A 16,085-nucleotide genomic window follows, 5' to 3' on the forward strand; every position below is an offset into this window, starting at 1 on the left:
ACGCCCAAGTAAACTTGGGTTCGTGCGATTGCAATAAGCAAAAAAATTCTTGTGGTTCTTGTGGTTCTTTCCTTGAGTAATGCGGAACACTTCCAAAGCTCTGATACCAATGTAAGGTGCAGCGGAATGAATGTTGTATTTTCTCAAGATTAGTGATCTTTATTGCTCAAGGTTCCTTTTAGTTCTTAGGGAAAGAGAGAGCTTTCCATCTTGTAGAGTGTTGTGGTCACGAACAAAGTGAGTGGATCTTGTGCGTGCAAGTGAATGAGACTGAGAGAAGGAGAGAGAAGAGATACAACACCAAGAGGTTGTAAAACCCTCCTCCGAAGGCCCCACTCTCGTCGGCGAGAGTGGTCTAACTTTGATTGCACAAAGGTGTACAATGCGTATGCAATGGACTAATGCAATGGGACTATGCCGATGACGACGACGGTGATGACGACGACGACTGGATGGCTGAATCTGTGATCTTCTTTAGGCTGAAATTCTTGGACTGGTTTAGGGCTGAAAATGACTGTTTTGAGCTGTGTTCTTATGGCTGAAAATGGGGAACCATTTGCAACCTTCTTGGGGGGTATCTGCTACTTTGTTAACTGCTGAAAACTGCGTTTCTACGAGGCTGAACTACAGACTTTCTGGCGTTAGTGGATTGGGCTGAAAACGCTGGAAAGGCTGGGCTGAAATTGGCTAATCTGGTGCAGAGCCTAGCGTTAGTGAAAACGCTGCATAGGCATGGCTGTTGTGAGCAAAAACGCTGATGGTTTGAATTGCCTGAGTCCCAAAAACGCCAGCCCACAAGGGTTGATGGCGATGCTAGAATCTAGGGAAAAACGCCAAGAGATGATCCTGATGACGATAGCTGATTGCTGTGGAGGAAAACGCCAGATGGGGGAAAATGGTCAGCGATGGGTCTTGATGCTGAGGGGGTACAGCTAAGAAGTTGCCTGTTGAGCGGGAAGCTCCTGCTGCCTCTTCTGCCAGAAAGTGCTAACTTGGGTTTGCTTATATATTAACTTAGCAAAATTGCCCTACCTACTTTTGTAGGAAAGTCACTTAAAAATAATAAGTGAAAATCCCAATAAATAGGAAAATAGGCTAAATGCACTGGAAAATTCCCCTAACTGATGTTACTGGATTCAGATGGGAATTCCGATGATCATGCTGTGTGCAACCGGAGGATATGCATCTAGGCTAAGTGACTAGGCATGCACGGTCTACAAATAGACTCACAAAAGTGCCAGATCACTACTATTCTAAACTGATCGGACTGACTGAACCCTGCTGTGGTGTAGCTTGTCCACGGACACATAGGGCTGGGATGTGTCACGTGACAATTTTTAAGTGACTTTTGTTGGGAACTGGGTAGGGCAATTTGACTCGGCTTATATAAAAGAAAACCTAGCGCTAGTGCATTCTGGCAGAAGAGGAAGGAAAGCACAGGCATTAAGTTACAGCAGGCCCTCTGGGAAAGCTTCTCAAGCAAGAACTCTTGAAGACCTGGCGTGTTTCCCACATATCAAAGCCAGCGTTTTCAGCAGCCATTTCCATCGCCAAGCAACCCCTCAAATCAGCGTTTTCAAGGCAGCAGTTCAGCGTTTTTCAAAACAGCAGTTCAACGTTTTTCCAAGCAGCAGTTCAGTGTTTTGTCTAGCAGCAGATCAGCGTTTTTTGCACCAGCAGATTTAGCGTTTTTGCAGCAGCAGACTTCAGCGTTTTCAGCAGCAAAATCAGTAGTAGATCCAGCGATTTTCAGCAGATAAAGAACAGCCCGAAGATAGCAAATTCAGCCAGCCGTCGTCTTCGCCACTCTCTTCATCGCTGTCGTCTCCAACCTAGATCCGCAGTGCATCATAGCTTCACGCACTTGCATCAGCATCTTGTACCAGATTTCTGCAATCAATAGCATAGGCCTCTCTCGCCATCGAGAGAGGGGCCCCGGGAGGAGGGTTTGACAACTTGTCTGGTGTCGTATTCTTCTCTCTCTATCTCTCAGTCTCAGCACCTTCATTCACAGTGTTTATCCACTTTGTTTGCGATCACTTGCACTCTCTCATTAAAGGAATGGAAGGCTTTCCCTTCCGTAAGTAAAAGGAAACTTGAGCACAGTTCGGAGCACTCATCTTGAGCAAAGTTCAACATTCACTTCCGCTGCACCTTACACTACTAAATCAATGTTGGACAAGTAGAGTCTAGACCTCCATTTTGAAAAACCATTGGTCCACCACGCGCTTGTCGCGACGACCATTATAAGGCTCAGACAATTTAACATCTAGTTTCTTCTTCTGAGCAGCATTAAAAATTTTATAAAGTAATTGAAGTTCACGATCTGTTGGATCTGCTTCGTTTCGTTCGTCCAATGAAACTTCAGAAGAAGGTGGTGAAGCAGCATGTGTAGTCCGAGAAGCAGTATGAACAGTCTGTGATGAGTTTTGCGTTTGCATCTGCTCTAGGCGAGTGTTGATTAAGGCGAGGCTTGTGGAAAGTGTTGTCATCGGCCTCTTGATAAGAGTGAGGGCGGCATCCTCTGATTAACCTTCTCCACCCTGAGAAGTCGGCATGGTTACGCCTATAAGGGAGCTTGAATAGGTGCAGGAGCAGGTTCTAGGATAGGTGCTCCGAGAGCAGAAACTGCGTCCGGAACGCGTTCCAGCTCTGGAGTCAGGGAATCAGGAATACTTATCATTTTGGGTGCAAGGGATTTTTTCCAGGAGAACAGTGTTCGGAATCTCGTCTAAATACGAGAGAAATGAGACGGGCACATCTAAGGCCATGGCTGCAAAGTATCCCTTTTGCGGTGAGAGCACACAAGGCCAGCGCTAGAGGGAGAGGCAGGGGAAGAAGCGTCCGGAAATTGACATCGTTAGCTGGTCTTCATGCTTTTGTTTCTACTTAAATTTAATTGAAGGGCTAATGTCACATGGGGATTAAAAATTATAAGAGTGTTGTTCACATAGGCTTTAATTTTGGGGGAGGCCAACCAAGTTGGGCCGGTCAATGGGGGCTTTAAAAAATTGGGGTACTTGTGTACTGCTTGTCTTATACGTAAAACAGCCAACCAGCACAAAGCAGTTTCAATGCCAGTATCTTAACAGCCAACGAAGACTTTATTGATTTGACAAAGGGGCAGCCATCACAACGTTTGCAACAAACTGCTGACGTGTCAAAGCCCTGAAGAATGGAGTCAACTTGCAGATGTCGGCCGAGGGGCCTAAACCTAAGAAGAAGAAGTAACAGAAGAAGAAGTCCTACCAACTTATGGGGACCCCGTTCGATGGGGCCCCAAGTGACATAAAGGATTAAAATAAAGCAAGACCCACACACACTGACAGTTTTGCGTGGCAGCTGATGACGTGGCAGCTGTAAGGAGATTTCCGGAAATTTCCACTGACTGCAGACGTGGCAGAATTGTACGGATTTTCGCTTTTCACGCTGGCGGTGCTAACGTGGCAGGACTGTACGGATTTCCGCTTTTCACGCTGGCGATGCTAACGTGGAAGGACTGTATGGATTTTCGTAAACTGCGCTAACAGCTTTTTGGCTTTGCTTTTGGACCAGATGCTTTTGAGTTTGAAGGCTTTTTACTGTAAACTGCTTTTGGGGCCTAGGGCCTTTAAATATGAGGTTAGGGCTCATTCTCTAGCATGCTTCCTGGAGAAGGTGCAGAGTCTGGAGTACCGGCTTGTACTGTGTTGATGCAATATAAAGAAATACCGAAAGGGGCACCAAGGTTTGGGGCCAATACTCTCTGGGGTGGAATTCTGCCATTCCATGTCGCGTGTCGTCTCTCTCTCTCTCTCTCTCTCTCTCTCTCTCTCTCTCTCTCTCTCTCTCTCTCTCTCTCTCTCTCTCTCTCTCTCTCTCTCTCTCTCTCAGTTCAATTGTTATTGAAGTGCTAAAAGTTTGTTCAGTCTGTTCTTTTCTATTGGCACGTGGTGCCCGGCTTGTGACAACGTTTCAGCCCAGTGTTTCAACAATCCACCGCTTGAAGAAAAGATACGCAAAGGGCAGGTGCGAGCACTAAAGCAGAGGTGACCGTTGGCTAGGGTAGTGCCCTTTCGCACGAAAGGGTGCGAGCATAGAGAGTGTGAGGTTCTTCGAGTACGCGGCACACACACATCATTGGTCCAATATAGTTATTAGTAGGTAAATAAACAAATACCAATGTTACCTCATACAGTCATGAGAAAAATTGCATTCTCTCTTTCTTTTGCTTCCATACAACTCCGGGAGAGGGGATAGAGTGTAGCGGCGAGGGTGAGAGGCTCACAACCTTTGGGTCCCTGGAAAAAAAAATTCTCTGATACCACTGTGAAGAACACTCTTACTACGTGTGTTTATTCATAACTGAACTTGGATAAAAACTGAAACTGAACTAGAATTAGAGAGACTCTCAAGAGACTGAATGTGTGTTGATTTATCGAAATGTGTTACAAGGGTGTCCTTATATAGAAACAAAAGAGACACGATGAAAAGACATGACCATAGGTCAAGAGACATGACTTTAGGCCAATAGTCATGTCCTTCTATTGTAGAGTCATGACCCTTCAACGTAAAGGTGTAGCCATTCACTGAAGAGACATGGCTATTCATCGAACAGGTGCGACTCTTGGGCGAAGAGACACATCCTTTGGAGAATCGGGGGTCTCGGATCTGGTGCGTCTTTGTAACTGCAAAAGAATAAAGCCAAGAAGGTAATACAAAGGCAAAGAATACGTCACAATCGTGACAAAGAGTTACCCTGTAGGGAGGAGATCTACCAGGTGAGATCAATGCAATGATCTTCCGAACGTTCCGGAGGTAGCTTATCAGGAATACTTTCAATGAAATAGCCCTTGTACCTTTCAATAAAGTGAAAACGTTCAATATCAAGACCCAAGAGCAAACTCTCTTTAGACTTATCCTTTTCTCGTACAAAAATCAAGTAGAAACGCACTTCTTTATTTCCTTTTTAATGGAGATATGGCTTATAATAGGGGATAGCCAATCCCCAGCATCAACAAAAAATTAACTTTCTTGCCCTCATGTTCAAAGGTACTGACTTTTCCACATAATCTGGGACCGGCGGGATGTGGAAGTGCCATGGCATACCTAAAATGATATCATATCCTTGGATGGGTACCATCACAAATGATTCGTCGTCTTTGTACTCGCCAATCAAAGATTGAGCTATCCTTGCATGAGCGTCACGCACTCTACACTATCAAGTGAGATGAAATTGCCCATAGATCCTCGATCATAGAGGATCAATACTCGCTAGTTATTCAAAGATCCCTAGCCCTTTGGAAGTTGACGCTTCCCTTCCCAAGAAAAGAATTTGAGCTTGGTGGGGCGGCTTCCTTCTTCGTTTGTTCTTTCCTCAAAGATGCTTCTTCCTATCGTTGCTGCCAAACAGGCAGTCGTACTTCATATGTTCTTTCTCTCCACAGTAGAACAATCTTGTCCCCTCCTCTCTCATCATGTACCAATGTTTTAAAACACTTTGAGAGTAAGTGAGTGTGAAGGGCACCTTTGGGCAGGTAAGGAAGGGATTTGGTAGCCTCGCATTAGAGAGCCTTGACGGTGGCTTTCGGAGCCCCGTTTGCCACACTTGGTGCGGCTTGGGAGAATGAAGAGACGGGAAATTGGAGTTGAAGAGAGGGATTGCGGAAGGTGCGGAGCAGTTTGGCATAAGTCGTGGAGTGGAAAAACGGCTTGGAAGAGGCGAGGAGATTGGAGATCTTGCAGCTTGGGATTTGTTGCGGCCACCTTTGGAGTGCGAGAAGGTTTCCCTGACTTCCAGATCTTGCGACTTCAACATAGCTCCCCCTTGCTCGAGCGCCCGCAACGATAACCACCAAAACCAACAAGTGGCTATGGATAGCAGAACAACCATCCACTTAGCGGCCTATGCACTGGCACAGTTCTCAAGGAACCTAACAAATTGTTTGGCTCGAGATTGTAAAGCCAAAAGCAAATGCCCGAGTTCGCTAGAGGACAAAGGCAAAGGTCAACTTGACAAGGATGACAGTACCAGTACTCAGTTAGTTGCCTTGGTACCCATGCGGTACGACCACAATTGTTATGAATGTGACTGGACGCTTTGTTTGGCTCGGGAGTTCGAAGCCAAAGGCAAAAGCAAGAATTCGAAGATAGACAAAGACAAAGGCAAGCTGAACAGAGATTACGGTAATAAAGATTTGACAAAGGAGATCGGCATGGCACACGTGGTGGCGGCCACAATGGCCTCGACATCAGATTTCTAGTCAAAGTACAAGTGTCGCCACTAGCTTTACGTTTTTGAGTGGCAGAGAGGGGTAAGCAATGCTCCGTATAATTAATTTGGACCATTGTGTTGGAGTTCAAGTTATCGGTGTTTGGACCCTGTAGGTCAAAATTAATGCACATGCATCTGACAGGGAACCAATCAAACGTATCTCTATGGATGAGTGCACCAATCCATTGTTGTTGGTCGGATTATGGACAGGATGTGTTCCATAATTCATTATCTTGGAGTTTTATATTTTGGATGTGATGTGTTCACACTTCACGAATGGGGATTATTGGACGTAGTGTGGTCTACATTTCAAATTTTCCACACAGGCAACCAATGCTCAAGATGGCATTATTATCAGGTACAAAGTTGAGGCGAACAACACCGGGGTGTATCCAATTGGCAGTGGTCACTTCTAGGGTGTCCATGGTAGATTCTTCATTGACTTGGTCTCACTATTGATGTCCACTATGAGTTGCAAAGAGGGTGTTTCAGCACCTCAAGTGAATTGCCCAATGTGATTTCATTATTTAGTTTGGCTTCTAGGTATTTATTTTACTTATTTGTCAAAGTCTCATTTATTGAGGTTGCTATATAGCAACCCCTTGCCTCCATTGTATACACATTCAATTATTCATTGCCAAGGTTGATTGGTTCAAGAGAGACTCTCTCTCTCTCTCTCTCTCTCTCTCTCTCTCTCTCTCTCTCTCTCTCTCTCTCTCTCTCTCTCTCTCTCTCTCTCTCTCTACGCTTCCACATCATCGACTTTAACAGTTCTGGCTTGAGCACCTTCCAAAATCTTTGCCAACCACCAATGGCTTACTGTCACAAACTAATGGCGTGGCACGACTGCCCGGACATGCGACGTGGACAAATGTACGGCCCTCCGTGAATCGCGCTGACATGGCAGCTGAACGGACCGTCGCATTTTGCGCTGACATGCCACGTGGACAACAGTACGTATTTTCGTAAATTCCGCTTGCTGCTTTTCTTGAGAACAAGCGTTGGCCTTTGAAAGCAGATACTTTTGGATTATTGCTTTTGAACTGAATGATTTCGAGGCTCTGCTTTTGGGGCATCCCTCGTAAGAATAAATAAGACCCTTGGGGCCTCAATCTGCAGAGTATCTTGACGCAGAGTTTGAGAGCAAAGGTCCCTCGGGAGTTGTACTTTGCTCAAGCATTAATATAAAAATAAATACAGACCTTTGGGCACAAAACTACTATGTGCCGTGTAGACTCAAATTTTAAAGTTGTGAAGTATTTTACGTATTCTCTCGTATGTCATGTCAAATTCCCAGTCTCTGACACTTGTCTTTGAGATACATCCCAGCATGACGCAACTTGGATTGTTTGGTGAAGTTTCCATTTGAAAAAGCAACTTTAAACCGTCTGATAAACGAAAGTGCCTAGGAGATATCTCCCCGTCTATATAGCTGTCAAACTTCGTCCTTGTCACCAGATTTGAAAACTCGCATCTTGTGGTGATGCTCGTGTGTGTCCTTTTTAGCATGGGCCTCTCTTTCGAATTATGTAGAGTAGTAGTAGGTGTTCTCCTCTTAGAAGAGGGTTTTAAAGTTTCTTTGCGTGTAACTTAGATGACAGAGATTTATTTATGTTTATACATAATGCTTTGAGAAATCTATAGATGGGAGTTGTCCACAGAAACTTTGGTAAGGCCCGTGTCACACTTGATCAAGATGATGGCTATTTGTCTGTGGATGACCACCACGATTCTGTAAACTGGCCTTGCTTTCAATGTTGAATCTAGGCTTTTCCTTTGGATTCATGTGGGTATACATCAGTCACAATAAAACGCGTTTCGTCCCATCGCAAACTAAACACGAAACGCTTGAAACATTTCGAAACAAACTCGAAACAGGGAGATGAAACGCATTTCTTAGGTTAAAACAAAGGTCTCTAGTTTTCAAAATTCATAATTAGCTGTCACGTGCACATCTAACCCTATGTGTATGTAGACAAGCTACTTCATGTCTAGGATTCAGTTCAATTCGGCTTAGGAAGTGTTCTGGCACCTTTGTGAGTCTGTTCACAGACCGTGCATGTCCAGACACTTACAGTAGATGCATATCCTCTGGTTGCACACAGCATGATCATCAGCATTACCATCAGATTCCATCAGGAGCATTTTACAGTGCACAGAACCTATTTTCCCTATTTTAGCCATTTTTCACTTATTATTAATTAATACTAAGTGACTTTGTTGGGAAACTGGGTAGGGCAAATTGGCTAAGGATATATATAAGAAAAGCTAGCGCTAGCACTTTCAGGCAGAAGAGGCAACAGAGACCCAACGTCTGACAGGCATCTTCTCAGCAAGACCCCAACAAGACCACCTAGCCTTTTTGCAACAAACATCCCTAGCGTTTTCTGCAGCAGCACAACTAGCGTTTTCATCAAGATCAGCCCCAGCGTTTGCAGTTGCAGATCAGCCGGCGTAAGCAGATTCATAGCAGACATCCATAGCGTTTTTGCATCAGAAACAACAGATCAGCCCTAGCCTTTTGGGATCAGCAGACACCTAGCGTTTTGCAGATTCTCCGCGACAGATTCAGCCTTTGCATTAGCGTTTTGCAATTTCAACATATAGACACCGTAGAACAAGTCCCAAACCTCGCAGATCTCACCTTCCCACAACAAATCCTCGCCACACGATCAGATCAGCCCGTGTTTGCAGATTCAGCCCCAAAAACGTAGATTTCAACATCTGTGTTTTCAGCGCATCGTCGTTGCATTGTCGTCATCGCCGTCGTCTTCGACATAGTCCCCTTCAGTACCTCAGTACCCTTCAATATGTCAATACCAATACCCAGCATTAGTAGCAACAGAACTGTCATGGACCACCTCTTCGACATAGTACCGTCGTCGTGTTCGACATAGACCTCGCCGTCGACCTCCCCATCCTCAACATAGAACCCGCACTACCCATCGTTGGCATCATCGTCTTCGACACAGAACCTCAGTACCCCTTCAGTACCTCAGTAGCAAGTACCACAGCATCAGCATCCACTCATTGTAGTAGCATTTGTGCAAGGATAAAGAAAGTACTTGCTTTGGCAACAGAGCAAGGGAGCCCTTGAGGGTTGGAACCGACAACCCTCTCTCTCTCTCTCTCTCTCTCTCTCTCTCTCTCTCTCTCTCTCTCTCTCTCTCTCAGAGTCTCAGTTCAGTTCTTTCAAGTGAAGTAAAGTGTCCCTTGTGTTTGTGTGCGGAGTACTAGATCCGAGTAAATCCTTATTCTCTTTCGTTGCACCTTACATTAGCCATATAATGTGTGACATGCAGCATGTTTGACACTTCTGTGACCATGTATATTGGATGTAGTCATCTACTAGACTCCTAAATAATATTTCTCCTAAAACCTCTAGAAACGTATGTGTTTTATTCTGTTTCGCCTTGGCATTTTCAAAATGAAACGAAACAAAATGTCTCGAAACAACCAAAGGACGGAACACAAAAAAAATTTGTATACATAAGGCGAGTTTCATGCACATAGCCGGCCGCCATTTTTGAGCTGCACTGAGAGAGCAAGGGCCCAATGTGTTACGTCCATAGACATTAGGATGGGCACATGAGCGGTGTTTGGCTAGTGTAAGCCAGGCCCCTAGGTTAGGACAGTTATAAAGTCCAAATTCAAAAAATAGGACCCTAGGCTCATTTGTGATCTATCTTGTGTGATCACCACACATGGACTATGGATCCTTGGCAGTGCTTGCCGGGACACCCAAGCTAGGGTGTGGGCTGATGGCAAAACCTTAAGAGGTGAGACACTAGGACAAAGTAGTTGCAAGCTCCCAGACTCGGGGATGAGCAGCCATGAGCTAGTTCGGCTCCATGCCTCTGAGGTTAGTCAGATGTCAACCCATTATGTTGTTTTATATGCATGTTTGGCTATTGTCAAGTCATGTGTGTAGAATGGATACTTGGGGAGCACTAACGTTGGTATCAAAGTGTCACATGCACATCTAACCCTATGTGCATGTGAACAAGCTACTTCATGACAAGGGTTCAGTTAGCTTAGGAAGTATTCTGGCACCTTTGTGAATCTATTCACAAGCCGTGCATGTCCAGGGTAGATGCATATCCTCTGGTTGCACACAGCATGATCATCAAGAGCATTTTACACTGCACAGAACCTATTTTTCCTATTTTAGCTATTTTTCACTTATTATTAATAAGTGACTTTGTTGGGAAACTGGGTAGGGCATTTTTGACAAGGAACTATATAAGAAACCTAGCGCTAGCAGTATCTGGCAGAAGAGGCAGCAGATAGCATCTGGCAATGCACCTTCTCAGCAAGACTGGCAAGGGAACCGAGCGTTTTCAGTCACCAGAGACCAGTCAACGTTTTTCATCAACTGCAGAACAAGCCCAGCGTTTTGCAAGTTGCAGATCAACCAGGCGACAGCAAATTCCATAGCGTTTTTGCAGCAGATGACTCATCAGCCCTAGTGTTTTTGGAACGACAGATCAGCCCCAGCGTTTGTAGTTCCTTGGCGACAAGACCCATTTTTGCATCAGCGTTTTCAGTTTTCAGCAGACTGACTCCGCACCGTAGCCCCCAAACCCCGCAGATCTCACCTTCCCGCAGCAAATCCTCGCCACACGGTCAAATCAACCAACATTTGCAGATTCAGTCCGCTATTCGCAGATTTCAGCATCTGCATTTTCAGTGCGTCATTGTCGCATCGTCGTCATCACCGACAGAGTCAGAATTCAGCAGATACAAGATTTGCAGATTTCAGCCCTTAGCATTTTCAGATTTCAGCCCGTCTTGTCACCGTCCTCATCGTCGTCGACATCGTCGGCAAGTCCATTGCATTTAGACCATTGTACGAGATTTGTGCAATCAATAGCATAGACTTATCTCGCCATCGAGAGAGGGGCCCTTGGAGGAGGGTTTGACAACTTTTCTGGTATCGTATTCTTCTCTCAGTCTCAGCACCTTCATTCACAGTGTTTACCACTTTGTTTGTGATCATTTGCACTCTCTCACTAAAGGAACGGAAGGCTCTCCCTTCGGGAAGTAAAAGGAACCCTTGAGGACAGCTCAGAACACTCACCTTGAGCAAAGTTCAACATTCACTTCCGCTGCACCTTACACAAAGCAACTTCGTGCTCGATTACATAAACAGGGCGACGTGCACAAATCCACTACAACTCATGGGGGCCACGATGGTCCAGATTGACAAGTCCACCCCCTTCCGAATAAAGTGGTATGGGACACTACTATAGAGAAAAGTGGGCAAAGGGGGCACATGCCATCCGGAGGTGGGACTCTATGGTATGTAATTTCATTTCCATCGACTCTCTTGTGTGGTGGTTGGTGTTGGCAGGAGTCACATGGTGATTGGAGAGTGGGTGTAGGTGTCATGAGGAAGCCTTGGAGGCATGCTAGCATTCCTTACCGCATAGCCAAATTGAGTATGAGTTGTATTATTGAGTATGAGTCCTCACTTGTGGCAGCCACTCCAAAATGGGGTTACACCATCAATTTCACATGAACATACGGCCTCCTCGGAGACCTTTTTCCCAAGGACCATTGTAAAATAGTTGATGCAAGTGAGTCCCCAGCTCCTCAAACTTCAAAGAAGCCACTCATAGTTCTCTCTCTTTCCCTTGCACCATACAAACACCTATTTTGGGTGCAGTTGTTTAGCACTCATTTTGGAAGCACCTCTTTCCGGTACAGGGGCAATACCAGCCCTTTAGTAGCCTACTTCCCGGCTCATCTTCTTGGAAAGGGTGGGCTCAATAAGGGCAGCTAGTTTCCTTGCTGCAGAAGAGCCCTTATGGTTGGCAGAAACACAAGCTAGGGGGCAACTATTACTCCTCATATAGTGCCTCTACAGGCCAGGATTCTTACACATCAACTTCATTACCAGACTCCATTCTACACTACATAGAGACCAAATAAGATGTGTTTTTCTCCCAAATGGGAAAAAACAGCCACCCACAGCAGTTACATAATATTGACCACACACATTGTACGTAAAAGCCACTACAATTGAGGTTCAACGGATGAAAGATTCAGGAAAAGGACAGTACCTGTGGACAAGAGCAGGTGTGCATTCATGATGAAGGTGTGTCAATCCTTCAGCTACTCCAATTGCAATCTTTAACCTAGTTATCCAATCTAATGACTGCAAGCCATCTTCTGGGGAGCTTCCTCTACTTTTCTTTTGCAAAGCATGGCCTAAATCTCGACCGGGCATAAACTCGTACACAAGCAACTTCTCCTCCTCCCTTTCGAGGCAGTGGCCCAATAGAGGAACCAACCTGGTGTGAGATGCCCTCCCAAAAAGGTCAAGCTCTGAAATATAACCATCCTTCTTGAACCTACTGAGATCAATCCTTTTGACTACAACAGGTATGTGACCTTCCAAAAGGCCTTGGAATAGATCGCCTGAATGCCCAGCTTTCAAAAAATTTGCTTCATTGAAGTCCCCTGTTGCTATTTGCAGTTGAGTATAAGAGAAGTTCTCCCCGAGGCACAGCAAATTGACTGAAATATTGCCTGAAAAAGCTTGAGGTACACCTTTTCTGGCTGCTGGAAGACTTTCCCCCTGCTCTTTTTTAACTTTCTTCTGTCTTTTTAATACATAAAACATCACCAACATGACTAGAATCACAAAACCTACACCACCAAATACTCCACCTAAAATGGGAGCCAAATGATTGGATTTGTTGATGACACTGTCAACCGCCAATGGCAATGCCGGAGAAGGAGCTTCAATCTGCCCCTGGAACAGAAGCCCTCTGCTAAGATAAAAATTTTGGCAAACATTTAAACTGCGCTGGTTAGGCATATCCGTCAAGCAGTTCCCCTTCAAACGAACCTCAGAAACAAAAAGAGCCGGTGGTGTTCCTTCCAGATAGTTCTCGAAAAGGTCTAAAGTGGCGCTCTTGCTCAAATTGGTGAACGATGATGGAATTGTGCCATAAAAGAGATTATTGGACAAAAGAATATGTTGGGCTCCTGTAAGTCCCATTAATTCCTCAGGTAAAAGGCCTGAAAGATTGTTAGAGAAGAGACTAATAGTGGAAAGATTGGCAAGAGATCCCAGGAAGTTTGGAAGGCTGCCTGTTAGAGCATTGCGATCCAGTGAAAGAGATTGTAAATGGGTGCAACTTGAGAGTTGTTCAGGTACTCCACCATTCAAGGAATTATTAGATAATGTCAAAGAAACCAGAGAAGTTAACTTTCCAAATGAAATGGGGATTGAACCTGAAAGAGCGTTAAAGCCCAGATCCAGACTTCTCAGGGAGGTAAGGTTTCCATATTCTGCTGGTATGGGACCTTGAAATGCATTGTTGCCCAACTGCAAAAACTGCAAATTCAAAAAGCTTGCAATGCCAGAAGGTAGTTGACCCTCCAGCTGGTTGGCACCAAGGTTCAACGTGACAAGATTCCTAAGATTGATCAGGGTTTCTGGAAGGACACCTGTAAGCTTGTTGCTTGAGAGATCCAAGGAAGTAAGGTCGGTCAGATTTCCAAATGATGTAGGAATCGAGCCTGTCAGATTGTTCTTGGCAATTGCAAGAATTTGCAGGTTTACGAGGTTGCCCAAAGATGTGGGAAGAGAGGACTTTATTGAAGAGGAGGAGAAATCCAGCTGTTCTAGGGAGGGGAGAGAGCCAAACCAGTCTGGAATCATGCCAGGTAAAGCAAAGCCTGAAGAATTGAAAATAGAGAGGCTGGATAAATTCCGAAGAGGATCCAATGCAAAGGAAGGATGCAGGGCTCCTGATGATGTCCTTCTCAGTCTGGATAAGGTTATGGCATACACGTGACCATTTCTGCAAGTAATGCCAGACCAAACCTGGCAGGGATCTGCTTTTCGAGGCCAGTAGCGACTCCGGATACCCAACATGCCCCTTAGCGCTAGGAGAGCAGCAGCCTCCGATGAAACAATAGGTGTAGCCTCAAATTGAGTGGGAGCTGTTGCTGCATCTGTAGAGAAAGGATCGCCCTTGGCAGTAAAGCTGCATACAAATGGCAAAAGCGTTGCCACTATAGCTAATACAAAAGCATGCATCTTAAGCACCATCTCCAAGAGCTTCTTGGTGGCAGAAACGCACTACCCTAAAAGAGAACCAATAAGTCATTCAACTATGCATTCCTCTTACAGAAGAGTGTCTTGTGTGAGCATGCCGTAAAGCATTCAACCTTTCCAAGGTAGCTGTACATGCACACAGCTAATCACCAGGTTGAGCTTCTCTGTAGTGCTCCGGTGCTCCACCAAGAACGCTGGAGCACTCTCTCGCATATCAATGAAGGAGAGACGGTAGACTGCAGAAAACTGTCCACTGAGGTAAAACAAAGTATTGCTGCATGCCCAGGAACCTACTGCAACGAACCCCAGGAGCAACTTACTGGAAAGCAATCATCGCCCACCACCACATTTGCAAGAGTTTTCTGCGACAGAGGAGCCCCACAAACCCTAATCCAAGCCAAGATGAAGCTGTAGTTGAAGGAGACCTGTATGCCTGCTGCAAGAACAAAGAACAACCTTGTGAGAAGAAACTATCATTTGTAAAACAAAAATGGCCTCAGAGCGTCAACCTACCTCTCTTGATGGAGACACACACACACACACACAGAGAGAGAGAGAGAGAGACACTTTTTTTGTGTAAATGAGAGACACACACACACACAGCGAGAGAGAGAGAGAGAGGGGGAGGGGGGGCGCAGACATGCACACCTCCCTACCTCGTTAGTGAGAGAGAGGGAAGCTCCCTTATTGCGGGCCTCGTGAGTAGATAGAAGAGGGAAGATGATGAGTTCTCCTTGCATGTATTGCTGACTTGTCTTCTTGTTCCATCCTTCCTTCTGCTCTAGAGTCTGGCCCTACTCCCAGCGAAGAGCTTCATGCGCCGCAATCGCAGCCAGCTCGCATTTTCATAAACATTACCCAATACATTAGAAGAATCTCCGAGAATTTTTCCCCTTTTTAGTGCATATTTCTGGAAAAAAATTGTGCGCCCAATTCGACCTTTCTAGAAAACATGACCGCAAATTCAAAAATATGCGAAAAAGATTATGAGCTCGGGGTTAAGTTTTCATGGAGACCTTGACGCGCAGGAAAGTCAGCTCCAGCTCTCACAGAGAGGTTCTCTTGTTCGAAAGCGTGCTACCACGCCAGTAGTACTAGCGGAAAGGTTCACTGAAATCAGTTGAAAAGGGAAGACTTTCTGTTGAGAAGCACGTTAAGAGCTGGCACGTAGAGCTCGAGAGGAGAATCTAATATGGAAAGAGAAGCGAGAAGCTCCCATGGAAAGCTTCAGAAACTCACTCAGGTAGAAAAAGGAGACTGACAGGTTAAAGGGTGGAACGGCTGAACGATATCTTTCTAGTAAAGACGGCTCATCATCAAAACGGTTTAAACTGCTGCTCTTTTGTATTGGGTTCGGTGAGGCATTTTAACTGTGAAATGCCTGCATCACATTAATGGTAGGTGCCCCTCTGCAGCTCTGCTTTTTTGAAGGAAAAGCTTCTTTTGTAGTTACTAGCCCACACCTATTAAAGGACCTGCAGGCTGCCTCTGCTTTGCTTGGCGTTCCTCTAGCCTCTAGGCTCTCAAAAAAGCTCAAGGAGCCTCAAGCCTCGACAGAGAGTCTAGGATCAAACTAGAAAGCGAGCTCCTCTCTGCTAATAAGGCTGGTGTCACACTGGGACGGGGAGGGGATGGCCATGCTGATTTGGCACGCTCTCATTGGTGCTCCAAAAAGTGAAAGATGGCCACTGGGGTTTGTCAAAGGGGTGACCTTCCCACCTCGGCCAACTTTCAGCATGGGAGGCCATCTGCCAAAAG

At 45.4% G+C, this 16,085-nt stretch overlaps 1 protein-coding gene across 2 annotated transcripts in view; it reads right to left on the bottom strand.

Moving 5' to 3' along the window:
* Window positions 1–15,817, bottom strand: part of LOC147465233 (uncharacterized) — a 42,380-nt gene extending 26,563 nt beyond the window's left edge. Inside the window, exons 1-6 of one of the 2 annotated variants that reach the window (XM_086518953.1) lie at window positions 14,984–15,817; window positions 14,648–14,763; window positions 14,521–14,573; window positions 14,441–14,453; window positions 14,319–14,356; window positions 12,319–14,224 (exon numbers count right to left, since the gene is read on the bottom strand). In XM_086518953.1, the coding sequence (XP_086375079.1) occupies window positions 12,319–14,224; window positions 14,319–14,356; window positions 14,441–14,453; window positions 14,521–14,573; window positions 14,648–14,763; window positions 14,984–15,067 (2,210 nt within the window). In that variant the 5' untranslated portion in view covers window positions 15,068–15,817. Of the gene's footprint in view, window positions 1–12,318; window positions 14,764–14,983 lie in introns of both variants that reach the window. The other variant, XM_086518947.1, reaches the window with a different exon arrangement.
* Between the last annotated feature and the right edge of the window lie 268 nt (window positions 15,818–16,085).

Source organism: Adiantum capillus-veneris, chromosome 1 (assembly GCF_014529385.1).
Source record: "Adiantum capillus-veneris isolate H3 chromosome 1, ASM1452938v2, whole genome shotgun sequence".
NCBI lineage: Eukaryota > Viridiplantae > Streptophyta > Polypodiopsida > Polypodiales > Pteridaceae > Adiantum > Adiantum capillus-veneris.